General features: G+C 39.5%; 1 protein-coding gene across 5 annotated transcripts in view; it reads left to right on the top strand.

Annotated features, from left to right (window-relative positions):
* LMBRD1 (LMBR1 domain containing 1) overlaps positions 1–16,502 on the top strand; it is a 216,375-nt gene that overhangs the window by 70,959 nt on the left and 128,914 nt on the right. For all 5 annotated transcript variants that reach the window (XM_005280088.5, XM_065587944.1, XM_042848855.2 and 2 more), the window contains exon 7: positions 3,725–3,798. In XM_005280088.5, the coding sequence (XP_005280145.1) occupies positions 3,725–3,798 (74 nt within the window). The remainder of the gene's footprint in view (positions 1–3,724; positions 3,799–16,502) is intronic.

The raw sequence follows: 16,502 nt of genomic DNA, 5'->3' as shown, positions 1-16,502 counted from the left end.
TTTAATTAATGGAAATAACCAAGTAGAAAGCTATCCTAATAACATTGTAAGAGCAGAGACATAATCCAAAATTCTTACAATTCACATTAATCACATTTACAAAAACTAAAATTACACACTACAAATAATCAACAAAATCTATGTAATACTTGCCCACAAAATAACCCAGCCTTTTGCCACCGTACTAGTTAGTGCATCCCCTCTCCAAATATCTGAAATAAAGATGAGCTTTTCAACATGCCTAGAAAATACTTTTACGCTTCAAAGGACCTAGAGGGGAAGAAGAAATCCAAAGCTCAAGAACCCTCCTGAAGAACTGTCCCAGACACCTTTCCTTCCTTTTAAAATATGGGGCTGACATCTTTTGAGAAAGTATGCACTCTGAACTCTAGGGTACTGATGTGGGGACCTGCATGAAAGCCCCCTAAGCTTATTTGCTAGCTTAGATTAATAGTAAACTGCCACCACCAAGTGTGTTCCCAAATCTTAGGGAAGAGCCATTTGGAACTCTTCCTTTTCCCCAAATATTTCCCAAGTCTCTCACCCCCCTTTCCTGGGCAGATTTGAGACTAATTGCCCTCCCCCCCCCAAGTCCTTACCCCCCTTTTTCTGGGTAGGCTTGAGAGTATACCCTCACCAATTAGTCCTCGTGAACACAAATCCAAAAACCTTAGATCTTAAAACAGTGAAAAATCAATCAGGTTCTTAAAAAGAATTTTAATTAAAGAAAAAGGAAAAAAATCATCTCTGTAAAATCAGGATGGAAAATAACTTTACCGGGTAATTGGATTCAAAGAGCCCAGAGGAACCCCCTGGGTTCAAAGTTACAGCAAACAGAGGTAAACCCTCTAGCAAAAGGAACATTTACAAGTTGAGAAAACACAGATAAACCTAACACGCCTTGCCTGGCTGTTACTTAGAAGTTTGAAATATGAGAGACTTGTTCAGAAAGATTTGGGGAGCATGGATTGATGTCCGGTCCCTCTTAGTCCCAAGAGCGAACAACCCCCAAAACAAAGAGCACACAAACAAAAGCCTTCCCCCCCCCCCCCCAACCAAGATTTGAAAATATCTTGTCCCCTTATTGGTCCTTTGGGTCAGGTGTCAGCCAGGTTACCTGAGCTTCTTAATCCTTTACAGGTAAAAGGATTTTGGTGTCTCTGGCCAGGAGAGATTTTATAGTATTGTACACAGGAGGGTTGTTACCCTTCCCTTTATAGTTATGACATATGTCATCTGATAGTAACTGAGGAGGGCATGGTGAAAGAGGCAGTTTGTCAGAAAACCAGGTTCTTAAAACACCTTAAATCTCTCTAGTTTAAAACCAATACTTTCAGCTCCATCCAGAGGCTGATAATCCACAATTCCCTATTGTGGAGTAACAGTAACATGCCATCTATATGACTTGCAATTTAGTGCAGACTGTGGCTACTGCTTTATTAAAACTTTAGATTCTGGGTGCTCTCAAGGGATAGCCCCACCTACTTCCATACACTAGTCTCAACTTGAGCTGGAAGATGTGGATAACTGTACCCAAATCTACATCAGGAAGGTCACACTCCTTCCCACGTACAAATGGAAAGAATTTCAGTCACAGCTGCTACATGGGCATCACAGGATAAAGGGTGAAAGGGAAGGGATTTAACCTATAAAGATTCGAGCAATATGAACACACAAACAACGAGGAGTCCAGTGGCACCTTAAAGACTAATAGATTTATTTGGGCATAAGCTTTCGGTAGGGGGACATTAAAGGAGAGAGAGTAAGGGAGGGAAAGGTGAAGGTAAAGAAAGGAGCACAAAGGCGAGGTGGAGTCAGGTTGAAGTTAAGAGACTGAGGGAGCAAATAAGCAATCATCAGAGGGGAAGATACCCAGAATAAAAGCTTTCAAAAACTAGTTGGATGCAGATGACATCATCTGAGTCTGCAGGCTCCTACTTTAAGCTACTTTTGTCTGCTCCAGCTGGCTCAGTTTCTGGTTGGCTCCTCCAGTAACTTCTGTGGGTTCCTGAGCTCAGATGGCTCAGGAGCAGGTGGGGCCACATGGACCATGGTGCCCCCAGAGTAGGAGAATCCCCTGCATAATTCTAGGTCAAGGGGGCATTGGCTTTGGTTAGATCTCCGCTCCCCCTTCCACCCAGTGTTACAGATGTACTTCAGCAGTTTTTCTCTGCTTTTGCCAGCAGAGTTTCTGGTCGGCTATCAGGTTTTTTGGCATTCATGAATATATTTTTACTAATGTTCTATTGCTCAGGATTGGAAGACCCTTAAAGCGTACTTGTTCTTGATGGATATTAAAATAGGATATCTGTACCTATATTTTGTTTCAGCAAGTACTTTGCGGGTATGTTCTCTTTAGAACCTTATGGTTTAGCACATCTTCTAGACCAAATGTGTTCTTTTATTGAATAAATGTAATGGGTTTATGTATAAACAAAAAATCTAAAAAGAGAAAAGTAATCACAAGACTGCTATGCAAGAGAAGAGAACTTTGATACATATGAAATAGAAATCCTGTTTTTCATAGGAAGGAATACAGAATTGCAGTTTTTTTCCTCAAGCCTACATGTAGAATGAGAATATTTAAACATAGATGGTGATGGCCATCTGAGCTCATGTACATAGTGCTGGTAATAAAGTGAAAGTAATGCTGTTACTGAGTATGCCATTCAGAAGTGAAGGTAACTGATGAAAGGCTAACAACTTCTAGAAACTATGGCATCAGACGCATTTTTCTCACTTGTGTATTTTTTACCTTTACTGGAAAAATAATTTTTATATGGTGGATGAAATATTGGGTCTCAGATTTGTAGATTGCTTATAGTTTTTGAAGGGACATGTTCAAGTAAAATGACTGCTGTTTGTCACTGAAGAAAAAGTGAGAATTCTGTTTGTTCTGGGTCCTGTACAAAATGGTGACAGGAATTCAAAATAAGAATGTAATGGTTAGGATTGTGGGCATGGATTTATTGAATAGCTCTTAGCTGATGTACATGGTTGCTAGAGTCCCAATTAGTATGTATTTTAAAAGAAAATGACACATTAATCTTTCCCATAAGAATATAAATTACTAATTCCAAACTATCAAGATGTTTTCTAACACACTATATAAATTTGAGTTAATTTGAGAGAGTTTTCTCCAACCTTGACAAATGCAGTCTTGTGTTGCTTATCCACTAAAAAATCATGCTATATAGATCATTTTGACCACCTCACCTCTCTTTGTATCCCTCCACTGGCTTCCCCGTCTAGGGTATCAAGCACAACTTGCTCATCTTTTAAGGACATCATGGTTTAATCTCCCTGCTACTTTTTACTTTTTATAGTCTATTGACACGAGAACCCCCATTTCCACTCTGCCAATAATGCTAGACTTCATCACTCATTTGTTAAATTTTCGTGTTTTCTCCCGTCTTATGTATATTATGACGTTTTTCATATGCTTTACTTGGATTGGCATGTAATTAAAAAACTAACAACATTTCTGTTTTAACTAATTGTTGTGGTTGATTTAAAATGTTAGCTAATCTAATTTAAGGTTGAAAAATAAATATATATATATATATATATATATATATATATATATATATATATATATATATATATATATATATATATATATATATATATATATATTTTTTTTTTTAATTCAGGAAAACAATCCACTCTCCATTCTGGGTCATGTCTTATTTTCAGCAGGCTTTTCTCTACTTTTATTTTACAGATGGTTTGGCTGCCCTGTCGTTTTCCATTAGCTCCTTGACCTTGATTGGAATGTTGGCAGCTGTCACCTACACAGTAAGTCTCTGTCCCTCTACACACACTTTTAATTCTGTCTTGTATTGCTATTTTGTTGATATTGACTTGCAATTCTCATAAAAAATTAGTCTTGGATGGAAATACTTTCATATTAAAGGCAAAGCAAGGAGACACTAAAGGGTAATAAAAGGATCTGCTTGTTGTCAAGTTCCTCTACATTGTAGCTGTGGCATTCTATACCTTGGGGCAGCACCCTGTAATCCCCATTATTCCTCATTTATATAAAATTGTGGTATTGCATATAAAGCATGCCATGTGAGGTATCAGGAGAAAGGTTTTGATCTGCTGAAAGTCATTGTTCTATTTAAATATGTATATCATTAATACACGTGGAGTTATGAGATTGTATTGTATGGTTGTCACTAAAACATGCTGTAAGTTGTGGAATCAGCCAGATATTAGCTCCCTAGAGAAAACAGCAAGGAAAGTAACCAATGCCTGGGAGGGTGTCGAATAGCCATTGTCCAGCAAGGAAGCTATGATGCAATGACTCACTTGCACAAGGCCACACCAGGGGAATTGCTCAACCTTGCCTGGGCACTCAGTAATACCCACCAGACATGCCTGGACTTGTGTTTTCTAAACACATGGGACTAAGGGTATAAAACAAAGCCCAGTGACCCCATGATTTGCCTTCTTCCCCCACCTACGCTGAAAGCAACAAGAATTTTCAGAAAACACAAGACTCCAACAGAGGAGACTTGCCCAGGTTTAAGAGACAAAACTGTATACTAAAGACTGTAAGATCTTTGTGAGAACATTGCTTGGTTTAAATACTATCTAGTGTGGTAACGGTTAAGGTTTAGATTGCATGCTTATATTTTCTTTTCTTTTTAATAACTACTCTGACTTTTTACCTGTCACTTATAATCACTTAAGTTTATTGATTACAAAAGATAGATTTTGTTTTACTGTTTATCTTTACCAGTGAGTTTGCCTAAAGTGTTTTGGTAAATCAGCTCAGGTTTACAAAGGATGGTGTGTATCCACTTTCCATTGATGAAGTAGTGAACCAATTAATAAACTTGCATTACTCAAGAAAAGGTCTTGAGCAGTGCAAAATGGTATATTCCTGAGATACAAGGCTGGGGGCATTTGTGCCTCTCTGTGTGATTCATGAGTGGCTCTGGGAGCATTCATGCAATTTAGCTGGGTGTGGGGCTCCACAGTGGTTGTGCTGAGTGATAACAGCTCTTGAAGGGGTTTGCTGCTTGTCACTAGCAAAGCATTGAGAGAGTGAGAGTTCAGGCTGGAGAGTTAAGGGGGCACAGCGGTCCCACAGTCCCAGGCTGAACCCCGGGATCCAATCACAGTAGTTCAAGAAAGTTGGTACAATTATCAGATTACATACTTCTCCTGGTCTGACTTTCAGTACAAGTTTAACTCTTTAAGTGCTTGTAATATACCTTTAAGCCTTTTTCTAGAACATTCATATAAGGTAGGGCTAAATGATTCCCTGTTAGAGGGAAAACCCAAGGATGGGTTCCCAAAAATCAGAATAACCTCTTCAATCTTGTGTGAGAAGGCCACTAATCTGCCTTTTCTCCTCTATACACCCATTTCTGGGCCTTTTTCCCTGTTTCCTCTCCACTGCACGTGAAAGGATGCAAAGGAGAGGAGAGAGAATACCAGATTAAAATTTAAAATGTGTCAATTCAGTAATATAGACTATATGTAGAACGTAGTCAACAGCACTTTACAAGCTGAAGGTTTAAATTTATTTTCTTGATATTGATAACTTATCAGGGAAACTTTTCAGGGAATTTTAGCCAAAATTGAGTTTTGCAGAACAATTTCTGACTCTCTTGGAAACTCTTATTAAAGTATCTGTGCTAGGGAAGTATGAGATGTGGATGTCAATGTGAAGAAATGTACCTTTTTATGGTTATAGTGGTATTTCAAATGGAGTGAGTTGTTCTCATGAATAATATAAATCAAGATAGTCTGTTTCTTATTTTTGCATCTCCGAGAAATTCCTTAGTCCACACTTCAAACTATGAATTCCAACCTTTGAGAAGAAGGTAGTGTTTTGTACGACATCCCTTCAATTTTCAGTAAATTTATGAAGGAGTTGCTACTACTTTTGCAACATACATATTAAAGGCACATGTATAAGATTACTGTTGCAGGTCTGTATAAGCCAAGTATTGCTCTCTTAAACATCATCTTGACTAAAGCTGTCTCTTGGTAGGAACACAGCAGCCCCCACAGTAGACTTGCCCACAACAGCAGCAGTGACAGTGAGCTGAGCAGGCTCCATGCTTGCCGTGGTATGGCGTCTGCACGGGTAATCCAGGAAAAAAGGTGTGAAACGATTGTCTGCTGTTGCTTTCACGGTGGGAGGGGCCACTGATGACATGTACCCAAAACCACCCGTGACAATGTTTTGGCCCCATCAGGCATTGGGAGCTTAACCCAGAATTCCAATGGGCAAGTCTACTGTGGGTGCTGCTGTGATCCAAGTAGCCAATGCAATCATTGACGTTCTGTTATCAAGGGTAGTGACTCTGGGAAATGTGTGGGCCTTTTTAGATTTTACGTGCATCATATTCCTGTCCTTTGTCACTGGTGAAGAAGTCTTGCAGCTGTACATTCTAGTCCGGTCAGTACTGGAACACCACATAGCACTTCATGTAACCGCTCCAGGGCTCTTGCTGTTTTGCCTTGGCTGAGGTACCTTGCCCTACCCGGACCTCCAAGCATTAGACACAGAAGCACCTGCAGCAGCTGGCATTACTATACAGCAGCAGCTCCTGGCCTTCGCAGCAGACGGTGCTGTAGGACTGCTAACTGTAGTCATCCACCACTTCCACTGCAACTCTGCTCTCCTGCTCCCCAGCAATGAGCTCAGGGGATCCGTACTGGTCCTCCTGGGTGCTGCTGGCAGCAGACGTTGCAGTAGGAGTGGTAATCATCCTCGTCAGACATGTAGCTTGGCCACCTCTAGGGCATGATGTATGGCTCCATCACTTCCCCTCCAACTCTGCTCTCCTGTTCCCCAGCAACGAGCTCAGGGGATCCATTCATGAAGCCTGGACAATAGTAAGGAGCAGTTCAAGTATAGGCTGAGCAAGGGCAGAATAGTGGTAGAATGTGCCTTTGGACGTCTAAAAGCTCACTGGTGCTGTTGGTCAGACCTCAGCGCAACCAACATTCCCACTGTTATTGCTGCTTGCCGTGTGTTCCATAATATCTGTGAGAGTAAGGGGGGAGATGTTTATTGCTGAATGGGAGGTTGAGGCAAATAGCCTGGCATCCGATTTTGAGCAGCCAGACACCAGGGCGATTAGAAGAGCACAGCAAGGTGTGTTGCGCATCAGAGAGGCTTTGAAAACCAGTTTCATGACTGGCCAGGCTTTGGTGTGACAGTTGTGTGTTTCTCTCCTTGATGCAAACCCGCCCCCTTTGTTGATTTTAATTTCCTGTAAGCCAACCACCTTCGAAATAAAGTGACTATTGTTTTGAAACAATGCATTCTTTCTTCCTTAATTTAAAAAAAAAAAAAATTGAGATAATGGACAAGGTAGCCCGGGTGGGGTGGGGGAGGAGGGAAGGACAAGGCCACATTGCTTATTGTAGCCATACTAAAAATCAAATTGTTTGAATGACAGCCTTCTGTTGCTTGGCCCATCCTCTGGAGTGGAGTGGCTGGGTGCCCAGAGCCTTCTTCCTCCCCACCCACCCCAGGGTTCTTAAGCATCTGGGTGAGGAGGCTATGGAACATGGGGAGGAGGGTAGGCGGTTATACAGTGGATACAGCGGGGGGCTGTGCTCTTGTTGGCTTTCCTGCAGCTCTAACAGACACTTCATTGTGTCCGCTCTTTGCGCTCTCTTAATTATTTCCTGGCCTCTGCCACTGAATGCCTCCATGAATTAAGCTGTGCCCTGTCAGTGCGGGAAGACTGCATGAGCTCAGAAATCATGTCATCGTGAGTGCGTTTTTTTTCCACCTTCCAAGCTGCGCTAACCTCAGGGACGGAGATGACGGGGAACGTAGAAACATTCTATGCTTTACAATTCTGGGGGGACTGTATGGTCATCTGTGCTGCTGAGTTCGCCACGCTGACCAAACAGAATATGAAATTCAGAAGTTCCCAGGGCTTTTCCTGTGTGCCTGGCTAGTGCATCGGAGTTCAAAGTGCTGTCCAGAGCAATCACAATGGAGCACTCTGGGATAGCTCCTGGAGGCCAATACCGTCTATTTGCATCCGCACTACCCCAAATTTGACCCAGCAAAGTTGATTTTAGCGCTACTCCCCTCATTGGGGAGGAGTACAGAAGTAGATTTTAAGAGCCCTTTAGCCCGATGGAACGGGGTTGGTTGTGTGGACGCATTCATTTTTAAATCGACCTAACGCGGCTAAATTCGACCTAACCCCATAGTGTAGAACAGGCCTGGGTTTGCCCCTATGAGTCTTTTCACTTTGGGACCCTGTGACAGTAGCTGATTGACTCTGACAGCTTCTTCCAAAAAAAGTATTTGTTCTGTCACCCGAAGGAACATAGCACACAGAGCAAAAGGGGAAAAAAAACAATAAAAGACCTATACACATGGTTCTTACCTACACCTTAATCTGTCTTTGTAAGATTTTGAGTTCCCCTCTCCTCTATCTCGGGCTTGGTGAAGCAGACTGTCTTGCTGCGGCTTCTCTCTCTCCCTGTGTGTTGGTCAGCAAGCTGACAACCCTTTCGCCCTCCCTTCCTGCCTATCCTGGCATCTTTAAGGTTTTTGGTATACCCTTTGGTCGTAAGTTTGGCCTAGGAAGAGTAAATGTTGCCCTTCTAGTGGGGTGACAGACTGGGGGTTATTTCCCACATAATGCATTCCCCATTGTTTATCATTAGCATTCTCTGTGATAGTCCTTTGTATTTGCCATTGTTTTATTTCCTGTTAACTTCCCCTTTGCAGCCTCCTCTATGCAGCCAGGCAGGATAATATCACACAGGTAAACGTGTGTGCATGTCTATTATATATAAAAAATGCATATAACTCCCTCATTCTCCATAGCTTGTTTCTTCAGAACCATCTATAGAGGCTGAGAATACAATAAAGTTTTCAGGGATACTTCTGATGTAATCTGCAATGAACTCTGTAGTATACAAACAAAGCATATTTTTGCAAAATATTGCAATAAAAAGGCATATTATGAACTCAACAGATGGAACAAGGGAAAAAGGAAAAAAGCGTTAGATATTCTTAATTCAGGCAAATCTAGCCATGGAACATTCTTTTCCATTACTTAAAAATCAAAATAGCAGTCCTTGCTAAGCACTATATTTGAAAATAAGAGTTAGTTTCCTAAATACTTGGGTCTAGAGTAGGGTCTATGTAAAGTTGCTACTTTGAGTTTGTTTGCTATTGATGAGGTATTTTCAAAGAAGCACTAAAACGTATCTAACCTACTATCATGTCACTTAAAAAAAAGTTAGAAAATCCTTTATTTTTATTGGTAATTAGTTATAGTAATATCCTGGCACAATACAATAGATCAGAACAGTCTTAATAGAACTGAACCACAGATCAGATCACTGCTGACTTGTGTTAAAATTGCTAATAACTTCTCTTAATCAAACAACATTTTCTAATGTCATTTAAAGGGTAAATAATGACGTTTGATAAATATGGTAAAATGTAAGTTGGATAAATTTAAATAATTTACTTTGTGCAATATTCTTCTCCTTTGCTTTATGCATATTATACTAACTCACTTCCCCCCCCCCCTCAGTTATTAAGATGCCTTTCCCTTCCCACCTCTTTGACATAAGTCTATCTTCACATCCCTTCACCAGTGAAGCCCTGTCAGCCAGGATCCACTCTAGGCAGCTGAGTGGTAGCACTTCACAGAACAAAAGATTGCTCTGTTTAAAACTAACCGATTTTTTTTTATTTTTTTTTCTCTAAATCACCATAAGTCAGTAGAGATTTTGGAGCCGCTTCTCTCTGTAAGAAGAAGAGAAAAAAATAGCTGAAGAGTAAGAAGGCAGATGTGGGGAGAAATATTCAGGGCTTGTCTATTCTACTGCTTAAGTCAATGTAACTTATGTCGTGTGGGGGAGTGGAAAAAACACCCCCCCCCCCCCCGACCAACCCAAGTTGCATCAATTTAAAGTAGTCTTCACCACACTATGTGAGTGGGAGATGTTCTTCCACTGACATAGCTTCTGCCTTTCTGCCTCTCTTTGAGGTGGAGTAATTACATTGACGGGAGAGTGCTCTCCCGTTGACATAGCATGTTTTCACCAGATGCGTTACATCAGCTCTACTTTATTGCTGCAGCTGTGCTGATGTAGCACAGTAGTGAAGATAAGCACTGAGTCATGGCTTGAGAAGGAGAGCAATAAGATGGTCTCCAGAGTGATCTGCAGAAGAAACTTTACTTTGTTTAACATTTTTTTTTAATTTGGAATGATCACTCTTGGCATAACAGATGAATCAAGAAAAGCATTAAATGATTGTTTTTAAGTCTGTCCTAATTATGGGCATAGGGCTGTTGTACAGCTGCAGTAAAATGTTTCAGGTATCATGCAGAGGTCTGCATTTCTGAGTGTAGTGTTTGGCTTCCTGGCTAACAGTAAAGTAAAATAAAATAAAAATAAGTGGTGATTTTATTCCCTATCCAGTGCATATCCTGTTGTGCCATATTGCTTAATGTTTAAACTCCTAAACTATTTTTCTGTAGTATCAGTAACAAAGATTCTTCTCCTCTCTCTTCCCCTCCCCCCCCATCTACTCAAGTAATAACCTCTTGGGTCTCAGGTCTCTCACAGTGAGCTGTCTCTACACAAGGACCTGTGTCTCTCCTTTAAGACCAGGGTTTTAGGCTCCAGCCCCCTGAAGTTCTTTGTGATTATTTTAGTAGGTCTGACCTAGCTCAGCTCCTGAAGTTTTCTTTTCCATTCACACCGAGGCTATGTCTACAGTAGAAATGCTGCAACACTGCAGCTGCACTTCGGTAGCACTTCAGTGAAGACACTCATTACAGGGAGGGTTTTCCTGTTGCTGTAGTTAATCCACCTCCCCAAGAGACGGTAGCTAGGTTGATGGAAGAATTTTCTTCCATTGATCTAGAACTGCCTATACTACAGGGAGGAGCAGGTCGGCTTAACTACATTGCTCAGTGGCATGGATTTTTCACATCCTGAGAGGTTGACCCAACTACGTCAAACTTTTTAGTGTGGATCTGGCCTGATGTTTGTTTACCTGTGGCAAGACCACTGGAGCAGTGTCATGGAAATCTACAACAGAAATTGATGAGATAAACTCCTTCCAAAGTAAATGTCTGCAGAAGATCTTCAGAGTTCATCGGAAATAATTGCTTGCAACATCAGAAATTAAGTAGAACAAGCCAATCTAAAGCATCAAACATAGTGAAAGAGGACAACAGTGGACATATTTAGGACACACTTGTGTTGGTGGCATCTTCCAGCTTCAATGGCAAGTTATAATATGTGAAGAGAAAAAGGGAGTGACCTAAAGCAGTAGCTCTCAACCTTTCCAGACTACTGTACCCCTTTCAGGAGTCTGATTTGTCTTGTGTACCCCAAGTTTAAACTTGCATAAAAACTACTACTTTTACAAAAGCAGACATAAAAAATAGACTATTACTGAAAAATTGCTTATTTTCGCAAGAATATAAACATTGTATTTACATTTCAGTGGATAGTATATAGGACAGTATAAACTAGCCATTGTCTGTATGTAATTTTTAGTTTGTATTGACTTTGCTAGTGCTTTTTCTGTAGCTTGTTGTAAAACTAGGCAAATATCTAGATGAGTTGATGTACCTCCTGGAAGAGCTCTGTGTAACCACAGGGGTGCATGTACCCCTGGTTGAGAACCACTAACCTAGAGAAACACTACACAAACAATTTGAGGAAGAAGTCAAATATATCAACATGACACTCGGAGGGCTGAACAAACCAGTACAAGACTTAAATAAATGGCAGAAACTGGTGGATGCCCTATACACCTAAGGATGTAGGCTGATGAAGAAAAAAAGGCTGCTTCCACAAAGCAAAGTACATTTATTTAAGGACAAAAGCCTTAGAGAAAATGTATCAGTAAAAGGTCTAAATACATACTTAAATTTACCAGAGATCCCTCATCTTTCCTATAGAGACCCTGGCAAGTTCCAGTCCTCCAAACCCTCAGTGCAGGATTTTCGTCCCCTGGATTAAAGACTCATGTCACTTCGTTACATCAGAACGAGGCTCCTCGTTCCCCATCAGTTCAAGGTGGCCTTTTATACACCAAGCTCTTCCTGTGTTTCCTGGGTCCCTTGAGCCTAGTCTGAATCAGCATATGCAATTTACCCAAGAGGTGGTTCTGTTTACCAGTCTGCAGGGTCCCACTGATTTTAGTTTCTAGACAGAGCTCAGTAATCCTCCCCAACAAACCAACGTGCAATCCCTGTCTCACAGAGATAGAAAACCTTTATAAAGTGGATAAAGATCTTAATATATGCCTGGGTTCATAGTATCTGTCACAAGTGGTAGTTTGCACAATGTACCAACCAAGGAATATTGATTCTTTTTGTCAGAATTTGCTCACTAAAAATATCCTGGCTTCTCATCTTCATGATGTAAGAATTAATTTTTGTTCTTAGCTATTTAACAATTTGCAAATTAACTTGAGTATCCTTAATTTTTTTGTGTGGTTTTCTATCCTGCAGCTTGATTGACAACCTGAATCAATACATTTTTTTTCCCGTGGTAGATTTTAAAGGTTCATTTGCATGTAACATCTACTTTTTTAGCCAGCAGTTAATTAACATGGTCTCTTCAAACTATCCTCTAATACTTCGTATACTAGCAGAAAATTATGTAACTTTTCATGATTTAATTTATGCTCATTTGAAAATATTGACAATGAACTAAAAGCAGAAGAGAAATGTGGGTGTCTTCAGTTTGTGTTTTATTACTGAGATTGGCCTTCGAGGACTTTGGCACTATTCTATTTCTGTGAACATAATATTCTCACTCAGCTGAAGAGAGCAATAGCAGAGGCAGTCCTTGAATTTTTCATCATTTTAAGAACATGACAATTGTGTTGGGTCAGATCAGAAACCCTAATGTGGATAATTATGGATTAACCTGCCCATAGGGAAAGAGTCTTCCTAATCTCCATCAATTGTTGGCGTATATTCTGAAGTACTTCATTCCTTACGTATTTTCTTATAATGTAACTGTGGGTGTCAATATTTACAAAATTATTCATTAATACAACAGTTACAGCATTGTAATACTCTGTCAACTTGCAGTCTGATCTTTGTCAAAGGGTTATTGGAATATAATTAGATATGTCTGCTACTTTCAGCACTTTTCTTCAGCTGCTAAGATCTTTCAGCTGGATAAAGTTACAGCTTTTGGTGTGGCAACCCTCTTCTCTCAACCTTTTACTGCAATTCTCACTCAGCTGAAAGCTGCTGAATACCTAGGATGCTTGGGCTACACCCAACTTTCCAAAATGCAAAGAAATCAAATTAATTTACCTGGGGAGCCATCCTGTCTTTTGATTCTTTGAGGACCTCTGTGCCTTGTGAAATATGTCGTCCCCTGGTAGCAAGCTGCAGAACTGCCTTGAAAAACTTAGAGGTACACACAAGAAGTCTCGAGTGAGTGACTTTATTGTCCTATTCTGTTATAGTAGCATGGGAGCACCTCTGTAGTTGAGATTGTGTCATAACATATGATCAAAGGTAGATCTTTCGTAAATCCTATAAAACTGACCTGCTTAGTTTTAATTTGGTATGTGTCAGGAGGGTGCATCATGGGAATAGTGACCCAAAATAAAGAAAACCATGGAAAGGTTTCTGTGCATCCACTTTATGCTTGGGTTGTTAGTTTGAGGGAATGTGGTGATGCCATTACCCCTGGTGAACATCCCGCCACTGAGGTTTCTAGTCTAAACCTTTGTACACGCGTGTGTGTGTGTGTAAGTTACTTAAGTTGCTTGCTACAAATTGTCTGTTAAATATAAGGTGTTTTGTATTTTATGCAGGAGGAAGGCTTACATAGCAGAATAGTCAGCACAACCCTCAGAGTGTAGATGCAGTTTATATTGGCAAAGTGGTTTTGCCAGCATAGTTTATTTCATTTGCCAAATCAGTGTAAACGATATTGGCAAAATGTTAGCTGGATTAACTTCATGCTTATATTTTAGCTATTTTAGAATGTTTTCCATGCACATGCATAATGTATTGATGTATAATTATTCTGCTGTTGTCATAACCACACACAAATCCTAATACTGAAACTAAATTTACTTTTGTTTAGGGGACAAAAAGTCAATCTGCACTATAGCAGTTCCTTCCTGTGCAAATGTGTTCTTGTCTATAAGAAACCGAAACCGCTTTAGTGAAATACTGTGAATAAAGTGATCCAGTGCTCAGATAAGGTGTGTGTGTGTGTGTGTGTGTTTGTGCGCGCGTATGTATGTATGTATGTAGTTCAAAAGGAGAATCTGATACCTATAGCTTTGTCTGACATTTTTCTTCAGATACTTTAGTAAATACTTGGAGTGTAAGGGCTTGTCTACACTTACATTTTATAGCGCTCTAACTTGCTGGCTCAGGGGTGTGAAAATCACGCCCCTGAGCACAGCAAGTCTGAGCACTTTAAAGTGTTAGTATAGACAGGCGCCGAGCACTGGGAGCCATGCTCCCAGTGCTCAGAGTTAATCCCCTCGTGGAGGTGGATTACAACGAGTGCTGGGAGAGCTCTTTCCCAGCGCTCGTGCGCAACCACACTCGCACTTCAAAGCGCTGCCGCAGGAGCGTTCCCATGGCAGCGCTTTGAAGTTTCCAGTGTAGACATACCCTAAGTTTTCCATACCTTAATTAGAGAAATGACTGCAGAAAATACATTACAAAGACTACCTAATTTAAGAGAGAACATGTAACTTCCACTAGAATCCTTGATAAATTCAGACTGGCAAAATTAAATAAAGGGTCAGGGATTTTGTGGAATAGTACGTAAGTACAGCTGTCCTTGTACATCAAGGTCAGGCAGCATCAGAAGGAAAATGGTTTGTCTTAACTCAGTTCCTAGTAGACACATCCATGCTAAACCATTTTATTTTACTTTTGTCTTTCCCCTCTCCTGCCCCAAGCCCACAACAACTCTTACATAATAGAATGTGTTTTCTCTTTAGTAATATGTAAGCAAAAATGTTAGTGTTCAGCTGTGCACTGAGAAAGGGAAGGGGCTTATTTGAAAACAGATTTGATATCTGAATAAATGGGATATTCCATTAAACATTTTCTCTTTATTAGCTAATTAATAAACAGAATTACATATATAATGTTTTAAATGGTAAAACTAATTTAGGTGTAAAGCACAAATTGATGCAAATATGACCAACTGAAATTACTTTAAAATATTTAAAAAACCTCATATCTCAAATTGTTCCAAGAATAGATGTGTGTAATCTTTACAATTGCAAGTACTTTATAGAAATTATACAAAGGCCTTCTAACTGCTAAAATGGGAGGTTAGGGCTCCATGTTTCTCCTGACAAAGTTGAATTTGACATACAGATATTTAATGCCTCAAATTATGGTGATAAGACTCTTGGTTTAATGAAGATAGCCTAGAAAAATCATAGGGTTAGAGGGGTTCTCTATTCTATCATCTGTCAGCAGATAACTGGTTCTAAATCTCATGCTTTGGATTGCATTGCATTTACCCCCTCAATAGTGTGTTTAGATACGTTTTATTTCTCCATTGCATTTCAAAAGCTTAGAATTCTATTTTTATCACAATTATAAAACATAAGCTATCCAGGTTGTCTTTTGATCTTTAATATGTTTGAGGGAGGTAACTTTGTAATACATGCAATAACAATAAATTTGTCAAGGTCAGGTATCTTATTTATTTTATTTATTTAAATACATACAATGAAAGTATGTAACAATTCAAATGTTATTGCTTTGTATATTTAATTTTATCAATTGTTAGAAAGTAATCTTCGGTGGGGGAGGCTCCTGTATGTGTCCTTGGATTTTTTTTTAGAGTTCCAGATTACAAAGATAACTTTCCTCTTACATTGTGAATGAATACTGTAGCACATTACGATTTTTGTAATACATTTGAACAAATGATCCTCAGAGGGCTTTAGAATTCTGTGACCTTGATGATTTATGCTGACAACTTTAACTGTCTGTAAACATGGAGACTAATAGTAAAATGATAGATTACGACTGGAGTGCTTTGTTTGAAGCAGTTTCACAGATGATGTAGTTTGCATCTATACTTTCATTAATGTGCTTTGCATTGAAATGATTTTATATAGCCTCAGGTATTAATACAATAGTTGTCATCAGCTCAAAGTTGCTGTTTGAATTCAAGGCAGAATAATATATTACTCACACTATGATAGGCAGATTAATTTTTGAGTGATTTTTTTTGTGTGTGTGTGCATCTCATTTAGCATGTCCTTGAAGGATGAATATAATTGGTTTTGTAATTTTTCCAAAACATTTAATAAGAATTATTTGATGTTTCTTGCATCTTTTGTATGTAATTTACAAAATGATTGTATTTCTCTTGATCTGAAAGAGAAAAAGCATTACAAAGTTGGAAGTAGATTTTTTTATGGTCTATTGATTATTGAAACTTTCTAATGATTCTTTCACACATCACATTATCTTTTTGTCCAGAGTATGACTTATTTATTTTCAAAT

This window comes from Chrysemys picta, chromosome 3, assembly GCF_011386835.1.
Source record: "Chrysemys picta bellii isolate R12L10 chromosome 3, ASM1138683v2, whole genome shotgun sequence".
Lineage (NCBI taxonomy): Eukaryota > Metazoa > Chordata > Testudines > Emydidae > Chrysemys > Chrysemys picta.
Note: the sequence above shows the minus strand (reverse complement) of the source record. Positions and strands in the feature narration are given on the sequence as shown.